At 33.6% G+C, this 19,202-nt stretch overlaps 1 protein-coding gene across 1 annotated transcript in view; it reads left to right on the forward strand.

Annotated features, from left to right (window-relative positions):
- ITGA1 (integrin subunit alpha 1) overlaps positions 1–18,879 on the forward strand; it is a 190,376-nt gene extending 171,497 nt beyond the window's left edge. The window contains exons 24-29 of the mRNA XM_051990626.1: positions 761–874; positions 4,575–4,676; positions 4,875–4,979; positions 7,222–7,314; positions 10,741–10,857; positions 17,403–18,879. Of these exons, the coding sequence (XP_051846586.1) occupies positions 761–874; positions 4,575–4,676; positions 4,875–4,979; positions 7,222–7,314; positions 10,741–10,857; positions 17,403–17,447 (576 nt within the window). The 3' untranslated portion in view covers positions 17,448–18,879. The remainder of the gene's footprint in view (positions 1–760; positions 875–4,574; positions 4,677–4,874; positions 4,980–7,221; positions 7,315–10,740; positions 10,858–17,402) is intronic.
- The last annotated feature ends 323 nt before the right edge of the window (positions 18,880–19,202 follow it).

Raw genomic sequence — 19,202 nt, forward strand, 5'->3', positions numbered from 1 at the left:
TTCAATATTTTGCTTTTTTCAACCCATCAATAGTCAAGGGTTAGAGAACCCCAAGGGTAAGAAGAAAGAAGTCCCAGAAACACCCTGGCAGATGATTCTAGGCTTTCAGGACTAGAAGCCCCACCTAATTTGAAGTAACCAGATATTACCTCTAGATGTGCTGAGAAGTCCATTTAGAGAGCCTAGCTAGGTAGAATCATTTCTGACCATCCAAGTCCAGAGGGATCAGATCCTTTGGCATTCTCTCAAGTATATCAGGACTACAAAGGAAGATACTCCCCTAGAATTCATGTGACCTCAAAGTAATCCATGGAGTTCATAAAAACTGACCTCAGTCTGGAGATAATACCTGAAGTGATAAGGTAAAGGGAAGGGAAGCAGGACTTTGTTTCTCATTAGATAATTTTATTTCTCAATGGCCAATTCTGGGTAGACAGGTTCTTGGCTAAATTAACTTGTTCTTCCTTTCTCCTTATTATTCCTTCTTTCATGCTAGCCAAACCCCATATTAGCTGAGTCTAGATTACCTCACTTAGTATTATCCTTAGATAAGACTATGGCCTCTTTTGGTTCTAAGATTCTACTGGAAGCATCTACCTGCTTCTAATTTTCTTGATTGGGAAATTTTCCTGACTGTGAAAATTGAGAGGTGGCGACCAGAACAAGAACATAAATGTAGGTAAGGATGGCCACTATTAGAAATAACACACATGAATTAAGTACTACATGCTTAATCAGGTTTTTCTTTTATTTTGTACAGATCCGAAAAAGTGGGCATATTCCCATACCAGAGCTTAAGCTGAATATTTCATTCCCCAACTTAACATCAGATGAATACCCTGTACTTTACCTAATTGAATGGTCATCTTCTGATGTAAGTCATGTTCCTTCACCATTCCCCCCTTACTTTAAGACAAGTTTGCATGAATTGTTAAACTCCTTATATATGTTGTCTGGTTTTGCTGAACTTTTTTGGTTTTGTTTCTCGGGATGGTTTGTTGGGTTGGGATAGGAGAAGATTATTTTCAGAAAGGAAGGTGATTTAAATAAACAAAAGAGATCCATTGTATTTTATTCATTTACTCATTCATTTCTTTATGAAACAATTGGGCTTAAGTGACTTGCCCAGGGTCACACAGCTAGTAAAGGTCTGATGTCAAAATTGAACTCAGGTCCTCCAACTTCAGGGCTGGTGCTCTACCCACAGAGCCAACCACCTATCTGCCCCTGAGATCTATAATATTTTAGAAAATAAAGTCTAATATTACTTCTTGATTTTATTTTCAATCACATGAGAAAATTGGTGCTGAAACTAACAGCATCCTTCACTTTACCTGGCAAGTACTTTGACAAAGCACTTTGGCAAAGTGAATAACAAAAATATCAGGTAGCTAAGCGGTACAATGTATAGAACACTGGGCTTGGAATCAGGAAGACTCATCTTTATGAGTTCAAATCCAATTTCAGATACTGGCTGTGTGAATTGGGGTAAATCATTTACCTCCCTATATGCCTAAATTTTCCTCATTGGTAAAATGAGCTAGAGAAGAATATAGTAAACCACTCCAATATCTTTGCCAAAAAAAGTGACCCAAGATGGGGTTATATAAAGAATCATAAATGAGTGAAATGACTCAACTAAAATAAGACATCCTCCTAATTAAAAAAATAATTCAAATGACTGCTAATTAGACAATGAAAACAATAATAATTTGCAATTATGCATACTACACTGATTGTCACTTAGCTAGGTTTCCTCCATTAAAGTCCTACTCTAATGGCTGGTCCTGTTTTGGAGATGATCTTGGATTCTCAAAGTCTGTGTAGAAGTGTGCAAGCCATGGCAAGTTGTATCAAGCAAGAGAAACTTTAGGTTTGGTGCCAGAAGTAGTTTGTATGTTTCACATTCCAGGGTCCATTTAGCAACACTTGGAGATCACCACCAAGTTACAGGGAGATGATTTATTTTTGGCCACAAAACTTTTCAAAAGATATTTTACTGAGTCAAGCAAGAGGAGTTACAGTCTGTGTCACTGAAGGGAATAAGCCCCATTGTTATAATCAAAGTTCCACTAAAGTTCTAAACTAAATGAGTGAATAGGTAAAATAGGTGAGTTTTAAAGTAGCACTTGGTGTAACTTGGATAGACCCATAGTAAAGTGATCCTAAACTAAAGTTATAGGCAACTCAGAAAAGTGAATATATCAAATATGCTCTCTTTACTTTTATATTTTATTTCAGAGAATAATAGAATTATTTAAAACAGACCCTGATGTCTGTTGTATCTTATTATTTTGTCTGTTAACTTTTCCCCTAAAGAAACATACCTTTTGCAAAAAAGGGAGATAAAAAGACTCTAAAAAGCCATGATAATTAATATATTGATTTTTATCTCATTTCTATTTTTAAAAAAGATGACATGCAAATTAGAACAAGGCTTGAAACAAAACTGATATCCAGACATAATCATTGATGGCACTTTTATAGCTCTTACAAGTTTGCAAAGAACTTTTACAAATGCTATCTCATTCTCATGCTGCTATATGTAACATTCTATTGTACATAATGTATATAACGTTCATTTCATTCAAGTCTTTCCATGCCTTTCTAACATCACTGAGAGTACCATTTCTTATAGCATAGTATTACATCACAACCACATCCCACAACTTATTCAGCCATCTTCCAACAGATAGAGATCCCTGAAATTTTCAGTTCTTTGCAACCACACAAAAAAAAAAAAATACCCTGCTATAAACAGCCAATTTATGTTCAAAGCAATAATTACTATGTGTGAATTTATTTTTACTATTTTCTTTCTCAGCCTCTCTTTTTATCCTATCCCTGTTATCTTAGACTTCCATAACTTCTTCATTCATAATACTATATAGTATCATATAAAATGCCTTTTATCACAAAGCAAGAAGTAGAACAGAGGAGAGGCATAATCAAAAGTAGCTCAGACTCCTTCAAAGATAATCTCTTCCTCTATCACTTGTTGAGAAATACATGATTTCAGTGCTGAACATGTCACACACACACAAAAAAAAAAAAGACTAATAGTTTCCCACAGCCCCAGAAAATAAATTATGAAAAAATAGGACCTCAAAGGATAAGTGGAGAGGTAGTTGGAAAGCATATTAAATGAATTAATCATTAAATAATCATTTAATAAGTTTCTACTACAGGTATTGTGGTACATTAGCTCTGGAAATTTAAGGACAAAAGTGAAATAGTTCTTAGCTGTAAAGAGTGCATAGCCTAATAATCTAACATGAATATAATATAAGTATTCAGTGGGGGGGTGGGGGAGGAAATAATCATATAAGGTAAACCAAAGGAGAAACTAGTAGCTGAGGGAGACCAAGAAAGTTCTCATGAAGAACTGGCATTTAAGATCTGGAAACCAGAGAATTTAATAAATATAAATGAAGATGAAATGAAATTCAAGCATGAGGCTGAAGCCTCCAGTTCAGAGAAATGATGTTTCATATTTGAGGAACAAAAAGATCAGACTGGTTGTATTATATAGAGTGTGCAAAGGAGAATAATGTTGAACAAGACTGAATAGATAGGAAGAAACCAGGTTGTGAAGAGTTTTAAAAGACAAAAAGAGGAGTTTTATGTGATCTTTTTCAGCAAATTATGGCTGGGAGATCAAATTTGACCTATTGCCTGCTTTTGTATCTAAGAATGGTTTTTACTTTTAACTCTCAGACCAAATAGAAGTATTCAGTGGACCAGCCCTATCCTATAGTTTGCCAATTCCAGCAATCTAGATTGTAAGAAGCTATTAGTATTGAGGGGGGATTCAGAAGTAGAGGGGCACCTTGTGTGACACCATCAAAACAAGTTTTAAAAAATGCACTTTGCCAATTGTATGGAGAATGGAGTACACCTCCAAAAGGTGCTAGGGTATTTTGTAAGTGTAGATGGTTCAGATTTGTCTGTGTATTTGTCCTTTGATTAAAGACAATCTTATGTCCTTTAATTAAAGACAAAAAGCTAAAGAAGCACTCTAAGGGGAAGTTTGCATATCTTGTGATCTTGGCATCCAAAATTGAAATCCCTTCCTTTTAAACTCTTAAAAGGTTTTTCTATTACCAATCCACATATGATTCAGCATTTAAAAATTAAGTTGGGGTACGTAATATTTTTCATTTATCCTTCAGTATCCTAAGAATTTTAAAAGTACATATTTCTTATATTGTTATGTTTCATAAATCTTAATAAGAGTCAAGAAAGCTCATAAGCATGAGCTCAAATTGATTTTGTACATGGTGATATTATAGCATCCTGTCTGTTCTCTCAGAACATTGATGTCATGCTTATCAGATAAAAGATGATATCATGGATAACGATTATTGCTTTCATATAGTTATGGCTATAGCTAATGATGCTACACATTGAAATTAATATGTGACCAAAGCCAGTATTCACATTAGTACTTTTTCTATAAGATTCTTTTCTTTTTTCTTTTTTTCTTTTGTTTTTTGTTTTTTGTTTTCTTTTGGTGGAGGGACTGGGGACAGGATCTCAATATCTTATAAAGTAACATCTTTGTCTCATAACAGAATGTTAATTGTAGACCAACTAGCCTTCAAGATCCTTTCAACATCAACTTTGGAAAGAAAATGATACCAAAATCTGGAGAACTCAAGCGAGGCACTATATCGGTAAATTTCAACTAAGAGACAAATGCTAATTTTAGTAATAATTATTAATTCATATTTCATAGTTTCCATTCATTTCCATTTTTTATTCCAAATGAATAAATTCAACATCAAACTAAATTGAACTGGTTTTGTTCCAGTATCTGACTTAAAATAACAATGATTGCTAATTGTTTTTTTTTTTTCCCCACTCTCATACAGAACTGCAATACCTGCAAATTTGCAACCATTGAGTGTAATCTGATCCCTTCTGATGTAAGCCAAATAAATATTACATTCATCTTGTGGAAGTCGACATTTATAAAAGTAAGTGACAAATAGACAAATAGTGATAAAAATAATGATAATCACTCACATTTATATAGTGCTTTATAGTTTGCAAAGGTTATATTACCTTCTTTGCTCAATAACTTTGCAATGCTAGAAATTGTGGGAGATATTGAAAATCCCTAATTGTTCTTATTTAATTTTATTTTTAATGTATGAAATAAACAAAAATTTCATAATATAATAGAGTAATAAAAGGATTATTATGCAGGAAATTGCAAATCTATTATGTATAACTTGCTATTTCTTTTAAATATGTAACAAATTTATCATATAAATTTCTTTTTTTTTCTTCCCTCCTCCCCTCACCCTATAGATGTCTACCATTAGATATAAGTATGTGGATAGTTAGGTAGATAGATAAGTAGGAAGGTGTAAAATCATCCTATACATATTTCTATTTATCACTTTTTTTCTATGGATATAGATAGCATCTTCCTTCATATGTTCTTTGCAGTTAGTTTGAACATTTATAATAGTCAAAATGACTTAGTCAGTCAAGTAGTTTTAATGAAACAAACAAACAAAAAACCACTAAGAAGTTTTGGGCTCTGTTACCAGCTTGTACTGCTAAACAGTTATGTGACTTTGAGTAACTTTCTTTGTACTTCAGTTTCCTCATCTGTAAAATGGGGAAAATAAGGAATGGATGACTGGCCTCAAGAAAAACCTGTATTCAAATCCTACTACTGAAAGATTCTATTTGGGCAAGACACTTAAACTCTCAATTCTTCAGGACTATAAATTTCAAAACGTTTACCCATCTGCATTGGAAGAGAGCATTATCTTAACAAAAAAGCAACCTGGACTCTTATGGAATCAAAAGTATATTGCTTCCCTGATGAGATTGTCTGAAGAAAAAATGCTTTGTAAACTGGAAAGAACAACATAAATGGGGGGGGGGAGGGTGTCATTAAAAATGGTCTGAATTCTTTATTAGAATCAGAGACTACAATAGCTGAAAGATATTTCAGAAATCATCTAGTCCAAACTTCTCATTTTCTTATTTTAATTTTCTTCCTTATTATGAATTTAGCCATTTAGAAGTACAAACATTTGAAAACATAAAAATGAACAAAGAAAGGATTATATATGAAATTGTGAGCTCACACTATGGATACTTTTTAATTGTATATTAAATTTAATAAGTTAGTAACAACTTTTTACTTATTCATATCCTTCTCTGAATCTTTTTTTTTGTTTTCTCTGAGTATTTGTTAATTTCTTTTTCTTCCTTCTGTCTTTGAAAATAACAATCTATTCTAGTTTAACAATGCCACAAGATTTAAAAAACTGTATCAAAGATAAACAATTGATACATAGTGAAACTTCTATTTGAAACTCATATCATTGGACATCTTTGCTTAAATCCCATTCCACTAGTCATGGAAACAATTTTAGGATTTTGAAGGTTATTCCAGTAATCTCTACACTTTGGCAATTTCTTCCAAACTTAAAGATTCCTGAGCAATCCTGTGTTTCTCTTATTCAAGAACCAATCTAGCTAAGCAGAATGAAAGATAAACAATAGGATTTGGTCACCACCCAATAATATTTCCCACTATAAAAATTTACAAAGTCCTTATACTAAAGTTGATAGAGGTTACTATCTGCATTAATGGAAGAACCATTGAGAGAGGTCAAACTGTGAAACTTTTAAGTATTGAAATTGCTAATATATTAAAGCTAATACCCATGTTGCCAACTCACTGTGAAATATCAGGGTTTTTTCAGTGTCTATTTGGTGGATATTATTTGATTCTTGTTACAGCCAGATGTGTATGATAACAAGTTCAATTCTCAATCAATCATTAATCATATATTAAGAATCTATTATGGATCAGTCACTCCATTAAGTACTGGAGATACAAAATGCAAAATTGAGATGTTCAGTCTTTGACTTCCAGGAGCTCAATACATTTCTTCACCTTATTAGATAAAGTTTTTATCCTAAAGAATTCTACTAATTACTGAAAAACTGTGTTTCTTTTTTCCAAAGATAATTCTAATCAAAGTTATTTTCTAATTTTTTTCTTTATTTCTTTTCAAGTCCTGTTTTTTTTTTTTTTTGAGGGGAGTGAAATATCAGCAACCCAAGGGAGGAAAAAAACAAGGAATGAAAGCTACCACACTTAAATATGAAGGTTATTACTTAAACATGACTTAGATTTAATATGATTGCAACAAATGCTAACAGAAATCCTTCCTATTTTCTTTGCAGGCAAGTTTTTCCAGTTTGAATCTTACTATAAAGGCAGAACTTCATAGTGAAAACTCATCATTGGTATTAAGTAGTAGTAACCAGAAAAGAGAGGTAAGGAAGTACCAATTCCGAAAACATTCTGCTTTATGATGTGACATTAATAATTAAATATCACACCTGAAATAGTGGAAGAAAGTAGTCTAAATTTATGTTATTTTTCTCCTCGCCTTAAAAAATGAAATTCATTAGCCTAGCTATGATTTTAGTCTGGTTCTGAGGTAGAGTAAGTAAACTGGCACAACCATGCTATTTACCTATTAACCTTTGACTTTAGTCAAGTTAACTTCCTGGACCACAATCCTATTAAATCTATTAACATGCTGGGCTTATTGTTTGTCTTAATAGCTACTAAAAATTGAAATAAAATTATGTTTTTACTATTCACATTGATTATCAATGATACATTTGGAATTACTGATTCTTTTTATCTTTATTTTTCTGGCAAGACAATTGGAATTAAGTGACTTGTCCAGGGTCACAAAGCAGGAAAGGGGCAAATATCTGAGACCAAACTTGAACTCAGATCCTCCTGACTCCAGAACCCGAACTTATCCATTGTGCCATTTAGCTGCCCCAGAATTGTCTATTCTTAAAAGACATTTGGAACTGTAATTGACATCCGAAGAACAACTCTGAAAAACAAACTGTTTATAAATGCATATATATGCATTTATATATGTATATAAAGATATACATATGGTTTTTAAAAACTGTTTAGATAGGATTATAGGACTATGGATATGGAATTTAAAGGGATCTCAGGAGCAATCAAATTCAATTCCTTCCTTTTATAGATAAGAAAACTGAAGTTTAGGAGGGAGGGAGAGAGGAAGGAAAGCCCTCATTAAAATAAAATAATATAGGGTCAGCTAGGTAGTGAAAAGGATAGAGCACCAGCCCTGAAGTCAGAAAGATATGAGTTCAAATTTGACCTCAGACACTTAATATTTCCTCTAGCTGTGTGATCCTGGGCAAGTCACTTAACCTCAATTGCCTCAATAAAAATAACTAAATAATAAAATAAAAATAAATACATAAAATGATACAATCAAAAGAGAAGTAATGTCATTACCAGTCATTAACAAAGGCAGCTAGGTGGTACAGTAGAGAGATTGTTGGGCCTGGAGTCAGAAAGATTCATTTTCTTGAGTTCCAATCTGGTCTCAGATACTTACTAGCTATGTGACCCTGACCAATTCACTTAACTTTGTTTGCCTCAGTTTCCTTATTTGTAAAATGAGCTGGAAAAGGAAATGGCAAACCATTCCGATATCTTTGCCAATAAAATATCAAGTGGGGTCACAAAGATTCAGACCCAGTTGAAAAATAACAATGACAAAACAGCAATCCTCTCATAATCCCTAGTGCCTTATCCCAGTATACCATGTAGTTTTGTTTATGTAATAGGATGTAAGCTTTTGTTTTCTAGTGCATAGTGCTAAGAATATAATCAACTCATTCAATAAATGATCATTGATTGATACATCCTTTATTTGCTCCTCACCATGCCCTACTCCTTGGACATTGACCTCACTCTCTACATTTCCAGCACACTGGACTTGCTTTCAGTAACACAATGATTCAAATCCTACCTCAGAAACTTTCTAGCTGTGTGACCCTAAACAAATTACTTAAATCCATATGCCTCTTTTTCCTCATCTGTAAAACTCCACATGAGTCACAAAGAGTCTGAAGTGAGTGAACAAGTCATTAACAGCTCTTATGGACTAACTTAGGATCATATTTCTACATTCCCACCCTTTCAGTTTACAATTAAGTTAACTGGCACCTTAAGAAATTAATTAGATTTACCTCTATCACAAATACTGTCAAAGATAAAATGTGCACCAGCTTCCTCTGATTCTCAATTAATGCTCATTACCAAATTGGCTCCAGTTTCAATTATCTCTAGGGCTCTAAAATGTGAGATGGGAAAGCCACTTGTTAATAAGAGAGGGAAAAATTGATAGAATGGAAAAATGGGAGTACGTGCTTTTCTGATGGCCTCTACCACAGAAGGAGACCCTTGGGAGTTAGAAAATGGCTGACATTAGAGGAGGAAAGGAAAAAAAAAAACAAATCTGTTCACTTCACAATTTTGGAAGGTCAGCTCTGATCAAAGAATAATGCAGCCATGTTCAACATGAAAAATAGATGGGAATAGGAAATTGGTTTTTTTTTTCATTTTTTTTTAAATTTTGGATTGGAAACAGACAGGTTCTAGTCCCAGCTTTGCCACTTATCAGCTAAGTGGCTCTGGATAAGTAAACGTATGTTAAAGATTAGTATATATCCTGATTTGCATATTAAAAATATAGTATTTAGTTAAAATATTAAAAATTTTAAAATTCAATCTCTAAGGTTTCTTCTAGCCCTAATGTCCCATTCATTTATGTTCTCTATTCTTGATTTTTTCAATGACAAAGTTTACAACAAAGCTTAGCACTTAGCAAAAAGCCAGGATAACTGAAATATTCCTTGTATAGTTGTTACTTGAAGTGTTGCTGCATATTAATACTATGGAAGATGAAATTATGAATAATCTCCTGTGTTCAGTCATTTCATTTATGTCCAACTCCTTGTGACCTCATTTTTTGAGTTTTCTTGGCAAAGATATTGGAGTAATTTGCCATTTGCTTCTCCAAATCATTTTGCAGATGAAGAAACTGAGGCAAACAGGTATGAAGTGATTTGCCTAGGATCAAACAGCTAGTAAGTGTCTGAGGGCAGATTTGAACTCGAGAGGAAGAATCTTTCTGACTTTAGGGCCAGCACTCTAGCCACTGTGCTACTAAGTTGTTTAGTTAAAATTATCACCATTTATATCATGCTTAAAATTTACAAATTGCTTTTCATTCATTGTATCATTTGATTCCCACAATTGTCCAGTAACCCAGATATGATAATACAATATAGAGATATTATCTGTATCATTGATACAAATAATATAATACAGATATCATCCCCATTTTAAGTATGTGCTCAGAGAGGTTAAATGAGTTGTTCAAGATTAAAGAGCTGGTGTTAGAGACCAGATTTGAACCCAGGTCTTCCTGGCTCCAAGTCTAGCACTCTATTTGTTGTGCTACAAATATCTTTTTATTGAGAGTAGATTTGGGGGGCAACTGGGTGGCAAATTAAATAGAGCATTGGCCCTGGAGTTAGGAGGATCATAGTTGAAATCTAGCCTCAGACTCTAGATACTAGTTGTGTGACAAAAAAAAAAAAAAAAAAAAAAAGTAGATTTTATGTTAAAAATTTGGGCATATGGAAATTTGTTAAACTTTATAATATATAATTAAATACTTGAAATACTCTGTATACACTGTTTAGAATAATTACATTGTTAGCATAACAATTATATTGTTAACTAATAACATTGTTAAAAGTCACTATACCTTTTATAGTATATAATTTCTCTTTTAATGGCTTTAAAAGACATTTCATACTTTTGACTGCCTATCTTTACTATTTCAGCTGGCTATTCAGATATCAAAAGATCTTCTACCTGGTCAAGTGCCATTGTGGGTGATCCTTCTGAGTGCTTTTGCAGGATTCCTGCTATTGATGCTCCTTATATTAGCATTATGGAAGGTGAGTGCCCTTTCTTCTGATTTTTCTGTTATAGTTGAAGAAATCATTGCCAACAGATAGGTGGTTAGGGAATATTCTGTGTTAATTGAGGGTCACTATATATAGCTTCAAAATCAGATCTTGTTTTGCTTCTGTATGGGTATATACTAGTATCATTTATATGTGTGTGTGTATATATATATATATATATATATATATATATATATATATATATATATATATATATGCATATATATATGCATATACATACATCTCTATAACTTACTTTAATCAGAAGACATGAATTCTGAAAATCTGTTTGTAAATGGAACTTTTGTGAATGAACCAAATCCAAGGAGACCTCCTATTTCACAAAATCTAATTGTGTCACTTTATAGACTCTAATTAATCTTTTGTATAAATCTGGTTTTTCACACCTAAGACTCCATTACAGTGAAAGTGCACATTTCTTTGAATCATACTACTAGCATAATAGAGGAGAATTAAGATCCTTGGGTTTAGTAAGTAAAGAATGAATAGAAATCTACTGTAAACTATACTATATTGGTTTACAGACTGCATAGAATATTAAAGGGTGTTGTGCATTGAGAGCTAGAGTCAGGAAAATTTCTCTTCTTGAGTTCAAATCTGGCCTCACAAACTTACTCTCTGTGGAACTTTGAAGGAGTCACTTATTCCTGTTTGCCTCAGTTTCCTCATCTGTAAAATGAGCTAGAGAAGGAAATGGCAAACTACTCTAGTATCTTTGCCAACAAAATCCCAAATGAAGGGTCAGACAAAAATGAAAGAACTGAACAACAACAAATAGAAAAGTGAGAAATGGATAGGAACAGAGACAAGTGATTTCATTGATAGAGAGAATTCCCAAATGAAACTCCTTTTACCAATGCAGCTCTTCACCTCTGTAAATGATAATCTAAAATAATCTGATAATCTATATCATCTAGAGGTTGTGACTCAACTTGAATTCAGGTTTTTCTGGTTCTTTTCTCTTTATCATAAGGCTTCTCTATTTCAAATTCATATTACCTCATATTTTACTTCTTAAAATAATGAAAATACAACAATAACCAAAAAATATAGATTATTGGTACTAGCTAATTTGGGCATTCTCCCAATAATTAAACCAATTATATCATCTTTTTAATCTAGAACACACATTGCCAAGACGATGTCACTATATTTAATAATGATAAAACTGATCAAAAGGATCTTGGACTCTCAGGAAAATCAAGTTCAATATGAATCAGCAGTTTGACTTGGCAATGCCAAATATTAATATCTAGAGATTAATTTTTCAATGTTTTTATAAAGTGATGAATCCCTTTGGTAGTCTGGGGAAAACCAGAGAAATCAAAGAGGCAGTGTTCATAGCCCATAAGACTTCCAAGTAGAACCTGAAGCAGATTAAAATATAATTGAGAAATATTTAACAAAATAAATAAAAATATTAATGATAATATGTGGCTTTCTAAATCAATATACTGCCACCGTAATTCTTATGCATGGTTTTATGGGCTCCAGTTGCTATCTGAGTTTGACAGCACTAGTGAAAACTATGGAATATTTTTCAGAATAATGTTTTTAAAAAAAGAAAAAAAGGAAGCCAACTATATTGAGAGTTACCAAGATATATGCTTTAAAAAAAAAAAAAAAGCCAAGTTCATGTAGGCTATTTTATGATCCCCCTCATTTGAGAGAGTCTCTGAGGTTGATTCTCAGTCTGAAATTCTGGAAGGCTATGGTATGTTACTGTTTTTCTAAAAGAATATTCTATGTCCTTTCCAACTCAAGTTATTTTTCATGTGGTACACAGCTTCCTTTTTGGGAGTGGTAGGAAAGAAGGAAAAGGATCTCCAAAACGATGCAGATCCTATTTAACAATTAGATGCAATTTCTGATCTTTCTCTAACAAATGCCAGGGACTATTTTTTTTGGGGGGGGGGAGGGGGTCACCTCTTCTTATCAGAACTGTTCTTATTTTAATAGATTTTCTGTAATACCTCCAAAGGCCACAGTGTGGTGCACAAATCCTGGTTTACTGTTAGTGTGAGAGGACTTAATTTCAGGTCAAGCTTATACACTTGTTCCAGTAGGTCTGTATACCTTAAACTGAGCTGGTATATTTATTTGAGTGGGACCATTCATAATATGGTCTGCTACTCATGAGACAAAATGATCCCATGTACAAAAATACAATGTGCTGTTAAGAATGCTCAGTCTCATAAGGTATCCTGTTGAATGCATATGATGAGTTCTTCAGATGTTTCCTAACTGCCTCCATAAAGGTTATGCTAACATATCAGAGATGCTAAATAGGTTAAATAGAGATATATTAGTACCCAGGGAAACTGGGTTTATATCTTAGGTCTAGCACTCACTGTCTGTATTTCCTTGCTCACAATTTCCTCAATGTGAAAAAAAATTGTTACACTAAATGACTTTTAAAGTCCCTTCCAGATCTCTACCTTTCATTTTGAGTAAGGATTTGACTGTGTTCAAAAAGGAAATGGTATAATAAAAGACAGAATAACCAGATAATTATTCTTAGTCTTCGTGCCAGGTGGACCCTGCCCTCACCCATGGAAGACACTAGGTGAATCTTGGGGCCTCAATGACATGTGGGCTTAGTCTGGAGCAAGTTCAAGTGATCTGTGGCCATCATAGCCTATAAAATTCATCCAGGAGTAGAACAAATCTTTTAGAACCAATCTTTGACTCTCCAGGTTCCAAATTTCCCAAAAGCAGAAATTCAACCAGACCTGTTGTGATTCTCATGATTGTAACCAATTTCTAAAAGTCCCGTGGAGATGGATTCATAGAGTATTCATGGAGTTTCATTGTCCCAACAAGAGTTTCCCTCCAGAATGAAATTAACATGGGATTAATACCATGCTGAGTGATAAGCTCAGTCAAGGTGCCCCACACCCCAAAAGACCCCCTTACTTTCTCAAAAATCTTTTCTTTGAAGTACTTCAAAAATAACAGTAACAACAGCTGGATGGTGGATTCCTTTAGAGCAGAAACTTCCTTTGCCTTTTTTCTTTGGTATTTATCCTGAGAGCCTAGCACAGTGACTGACACATAGTAGGTGCTTAATAGTCCTGAAATCCACCCAGATTATACATTCTTTTAACATAAAGCTATACTCTCTATTAACATGCAAATCCTTCTGGGAGAATATTTTACCTATAATCTTTTCAATCATTTGCATCTTTCCAGAATGATTTCATTTCTGAAAACAAGTTTTGACAGAAGGAAGAAGAATACTTTTTTTCAGAGGGTCAAAGGGAAAAGAATTTCAAGTCACCTTGGAGTGGGGGTGGGGTTGGGGGGGAGAAGACAGTGGAAGAGAATGAACAATGCAAGGAGAGCCTAAGAATCTGAGGAAAGCCTGCTTTATGACCTTACTTTGAGTCCATAGCATTATTGACTTTAGAGTTGAAAGGTATATTCAAGACTTTATAGCTCAATTTCTTTATTTTATACTCGAGGAAACCAAATTTCAGAGAAACTAAGTAACAGAGATAGAATTTGAATCCAAGTCCCTAATACCAAAGAGGGTGTCTTTTCAGCTATACCATATTGTCCAATCTGGGAAAGCCAAAAATAAAATGAAGACTATTTACCATCTGACTTCTCTGAGGTCATGATACAAATACTATCTTACTGGACCACGTGGTACATCAATGTATATTGTATGTTAAATTAGAGAGTGTTGGAATCAGTTCAGTTCTCACAAGTGGAGTGTTAAATTTTCAGTGTGAATAATTACACCTTGAAAATTGTCAAATGCTATAAATCAGAGCTTGCTTGATTAATTATTTTGTTGATTATCTAGACTTAATAAAATATAATAAAGCAGTTTAAACTTTAAAAATGTGTGCATATGTACATATGTATATAAATATATAAGATAAATATAAATTTGTAAAAAAAAATTAGGTGTTTGTGTATATTAGACACACACACACACACACACACACACATTTTTAAAATAAACAATTGTTAAATTTTTTTTTACCAGCAACCAAACCCTGTTTTTAAAGATTGTTGAGACTGAAACTTTTAATTGATAGAGGAAAAGTACATTCTTAGTGTTTCAACTTGGAGCTTACTAGGCCCAAGACTCTTTTGCTAGGATCCAAATGTTGGTGCTAGGTGTGGAAAAGTGGAGATGGATTTCACAGTGACTCAGGGACAAATATTTGTGGGGGGGGCGGGGAGGGAGGGTAAAAAGGAAGATACTAAACTGCTCTTTCTAACTATATGTTCTAACTACATGTTCTAGAAATTCTTCTCAAAGCCAGGTGTAGAAAGGATTAGATTCTAAAAACATTAGGCATCTTAACATGTGCCTACATGCAATCAAATTGGAAACGGTTAAAAAGAGACCTAGAAAGAAAGATGTGGGGATGACAGCTGCCAGGGGAGGCACATCACTTAAACTCCCTTAGGATGTTGCTGCCACCTTAGGGCATATCTAACCCTTACTGTCCCTCACTAGTTATAACTGAGTCAGGTTCATTTAGCTTAAAAAAGCTTTGTTGAGTAATTAATTGATTTAATAAAATGGAAATTGGCACTTGTCCAGTTCTATTTGAAATATAATTATTCATAGGAGAACTTTGTACAATGATTTTTGTAGAGTCACATTTTTAACAAAAAGCCTCATTTCAAAGGAGAAATCCTGTGTCTGTAATGCCCAGATAGCTAGTCTATGATATTGATTAAATTACCAAAGGTTTTAGGAATGTCATACAGCTTGAAAAGCATGTTCACATCATAGCAAAAAAGTTAATTCTGGCCCCCACCTACAGATGACTCGGAGATGGAGTTTGAGATTTGGTGAGAGATTAAGAGAAATTTAAATATTCTCACAAAGATGGTCAAAATTATTGCAGAATTTTCTGTGTCCCATAATTATTACCTCTGTTCCCCAGGGGATGCTAGTAGCCTCCTAGTAGCTCAGACCATACCCAAGCCTATATAGTTGACTCAGATCTGGAGAGAACTCCATAAACAGGAGCTACCAGAGGGATTGAATCTCCTGAAGCTGCCTTTCCTAAACACTTGGATTTACTTATAGACAAGGAGATAATAATAATATTTAGTATCTATATGGCATGTATTTCTATATGTTGTCTCACAACAATCTTTTACAGATGAAGAAACTGAATTTGAGGGAGCTGATTTATCCAGTCACATTACTAGCATATATCTGAGGCAAGATTCAAATTCTCTGCTTGCTGCCTACTAACTAGTTGCTATTTATTAGTGTAACTAAGGAATATCTGACACTAAAAAAAGTGATTTAGGTGCTTAGCAATTACTACCCATCCTGGCTGTTGTTAGAGTTGGCTAGCATACCCTTACTTCAATTTGTCTTCTGCCCATCAGATAGTTGCTAGGAAGTTTATCTTCCACTTTAAGAAAAAGGATAAGGGAAAGGGAGGAGAAACTATAGTCACGGGAAATGCCTTATAAAACATTTATCCATGTTAGTACAAGGCTTATTTTGTCATTTGCTGGAAGAGAAATATCTTTGACCAACCAAAATTTTCTAAGTATGGCAGGAATTTGAAAGATGTTGCAAGTACATAGACACGTAGTGCAAAAGATAAATAATCTTTTATGAGTTACTATACTAAAAATTTCCAATAAATGACTAAAGCCTGTGATCTCATTAGTAACTAAGGAACTTCCTGTAAGGAAAAGCCCTTGGTCAGCATTTGCTCTGCTTGTTGTTGTTGAATAATGTCTTTCAATCATGTTGGACTCTTTATGATCTGATTTGGGTTTTTTTGGGCAAAGATACTGGAATGATTTGCCATTTCCTTCTCCAGTCCATTTTACAAATGGGAAACTGAGGCAAGTAGCATTAAGTGACTTGCCTAAGGTCTACTAAATGTTTGAGGACAGATTTGAACTCAGGAAGATGAGTCTTCTTGACTCCAGGCCTGGCACTCTATCCATTGTGCTATTTAGCTGCCCAATTTGCTCTGTTATTTATAGTCTTAAGAGTTGCCCATGGCCCTAAAAGTTAAGTGACTTACCCAAGAGATACAGATAGTATGTGGGAGAGGAGATACTTGTCAGAGGATATTTATAGGACAGAAAATTCTGGATTACTTTTCGATCACCTTGGTAAGGATTTATAATTTCCACTCTTTATCCATTAAAAAAAAAAAAAACATCCATCATCTCAGTTTTCTTTCTGGGTTAGTACCAGAACTATCCTGAGACAGATGCACCTTTCAAAGGTTTGAAAGCGTTTGCTGATTTTATCATCAAAGGCCTAGGGCTATCATAAGTATAGTTAAGGAGTTTTCATTTATCAAATTTTCCCTTTTTTTGAAATGTGGCTATTTTTTAGTTCCCTGTTTAGGACATTATTCTGCCTTAATAATGATAATACTAATACACTTATGTAATCAAAATGTTATCAATTATAATAACAATGCAATTATTATATTTACATTATTATTAACTTTTTTCCCAATCTTGAAAGCAAATTGTATTTCTATTTTATATTTTCTTTGCAGATTGGATTCTTCAAAAGGCCATTAAAGAAGAAGATGGAAAAATGAAATTCCATACCAGAGGAGGAAAACAGCAATTGTTCAATTATCTGTCCTCAGGCTTGCTTCAAATTTGTGACCAGAAAAATTCTTGATATAATTATCATCTACATGGTCACATGCCTTTGTTCCATTAAGGAATTAATCACTCAGAAAAAAAAAAGATCAATAATGATCCCAAAAGATGATGATAAATTTATATTTGTAAAATATCAGGAAATATTTTAAAATAATTACTCGTTTTTGCTGAGTAATTGAATTTAATATTACAAAGTGTTTTGAATAGAAAGGACAGCCTATTCAAACGTGTTTCAGAAATGAAGGAAAAATATTGTCAGACTCATGGAAGCATGTTTTGTTTTGTTTTGTTTTTTTCCTCCAGAAAAATACAAGTTAGATTTTCTTTCTCTGACCTCAATGGAAATCTAGACTTTCAGAGTTTGAAAATGTACGTGCCAGGAAAAGTCTCACTTGCTAGGGTCACTTCCCATCATGCACAACTGAGCTCAAGGGAGAGGACGTTGTGTAACATGAACTCATGACACAGAGGAGACAAAAAACAGAATGAAACAGGATCATACAGCAGGTAGCCTTTGGGTCATTTCTGTCCATTTCCCAGGGTGTCTAAAAAGCAAAGTCTATACAGCTGAAATTCTATCCCAAGTTGAGAATGAAGATAAAAGCACTGTTAGAAAACAAGCATAGGTTTATAAGCTTTTATTAGGCACACTGAACTCTCATTTCTGAGCTTTAAGAATCAATGTAAAATGTCATGGTAGTGAAAAAAGCATTTAAAAACAATTTTTAATTTTATGTGTACCTTAAAAAATGTGATGTGATTTATTCCCAAAGAATTCAATGTGAGGGATATACTGAATTGACTTTTGAAAAATGGAATTTGTTGGTAAATGACTATGAAGTGCCTATTGCACCTTTGTGAATCACTTTTGAGTTTTGAGGGACCCAGAATTCCCATTTTCTAAGACAGCCCAAAAAAATGAGTTCTCTTAAGTTCTTGTACAGGGTTGATTCAAATCAAAAACTAGGACAGGGTTTTTATTTTGTTTTGTTTTGTTTTGTGTTTTTTATTTTGTTTCTTGAGGATTATTTTTTCAAATGCATTTCTAATATTCTGTAAAAGACAAAATTCCATTTTCATATAAGACTTCACCAAAAAGTGTTTCCAGTGCATGAGCTACACATATGTATCAAGTAAATAGATCACTAGAAATATATTTAAGGCATTTTGTGTTTGAAAGCTGGCAACAACAAGAAGTCACTGCTCCATATTTAACTTCTTTTTTTTTTTCAAATCATTTCCTAAGGCAAATAGAGTTAATCAGAAAACCAGCTGCCATGAACAATTCATTTATTTCCTGTGACAATACAAATGAATGAATGTATAGTAGTTGTATCATTCAATAAACATTGAATAAGTGCCTTCTATGTGCTAGGTACTGTGCTAAGTGCTGAGACTATAAAGAAAAGCAAAAAACAGCTCTAAAGGAGCTCACAGTCTAATAAGGGAAACAGCATGAAAATAACTTGTATAAAAAGATACATAGAGGATAAATGGGAGAGAATCATCAGAGAGAACTAGTATTAAGAAGGATCAGGAGAGGTTTCTTGCCAAAAAAAAAAAAAATTAGTTGGAAGTTGAAAGAAGTCAGGAAGTGAAAATTAGGTGAATATTACAAGCTTGGAAAAATGCCCAGAATCTGGAGATTGAATGTCTAGTACAGAAATGGGAAGGAGGTCATTGTC

Source organism: Antechinus flavipes, chromosome 1 (assembly GCF_016432865.1).
Source record: "Antechinus flavipes isolate AdamAnt ecotype Samford, QLD, Australia chromosome 1, AdamAnt_v2, whole genome shotgun sequence".
In the NCBI taxonomy this organism is placed as follows: Eukaryota; Metazoa; Chordata; class Mammalia; order Dasyuromorphia; family Dasyuridae; genus Antechinus; species Antechinus flavipes.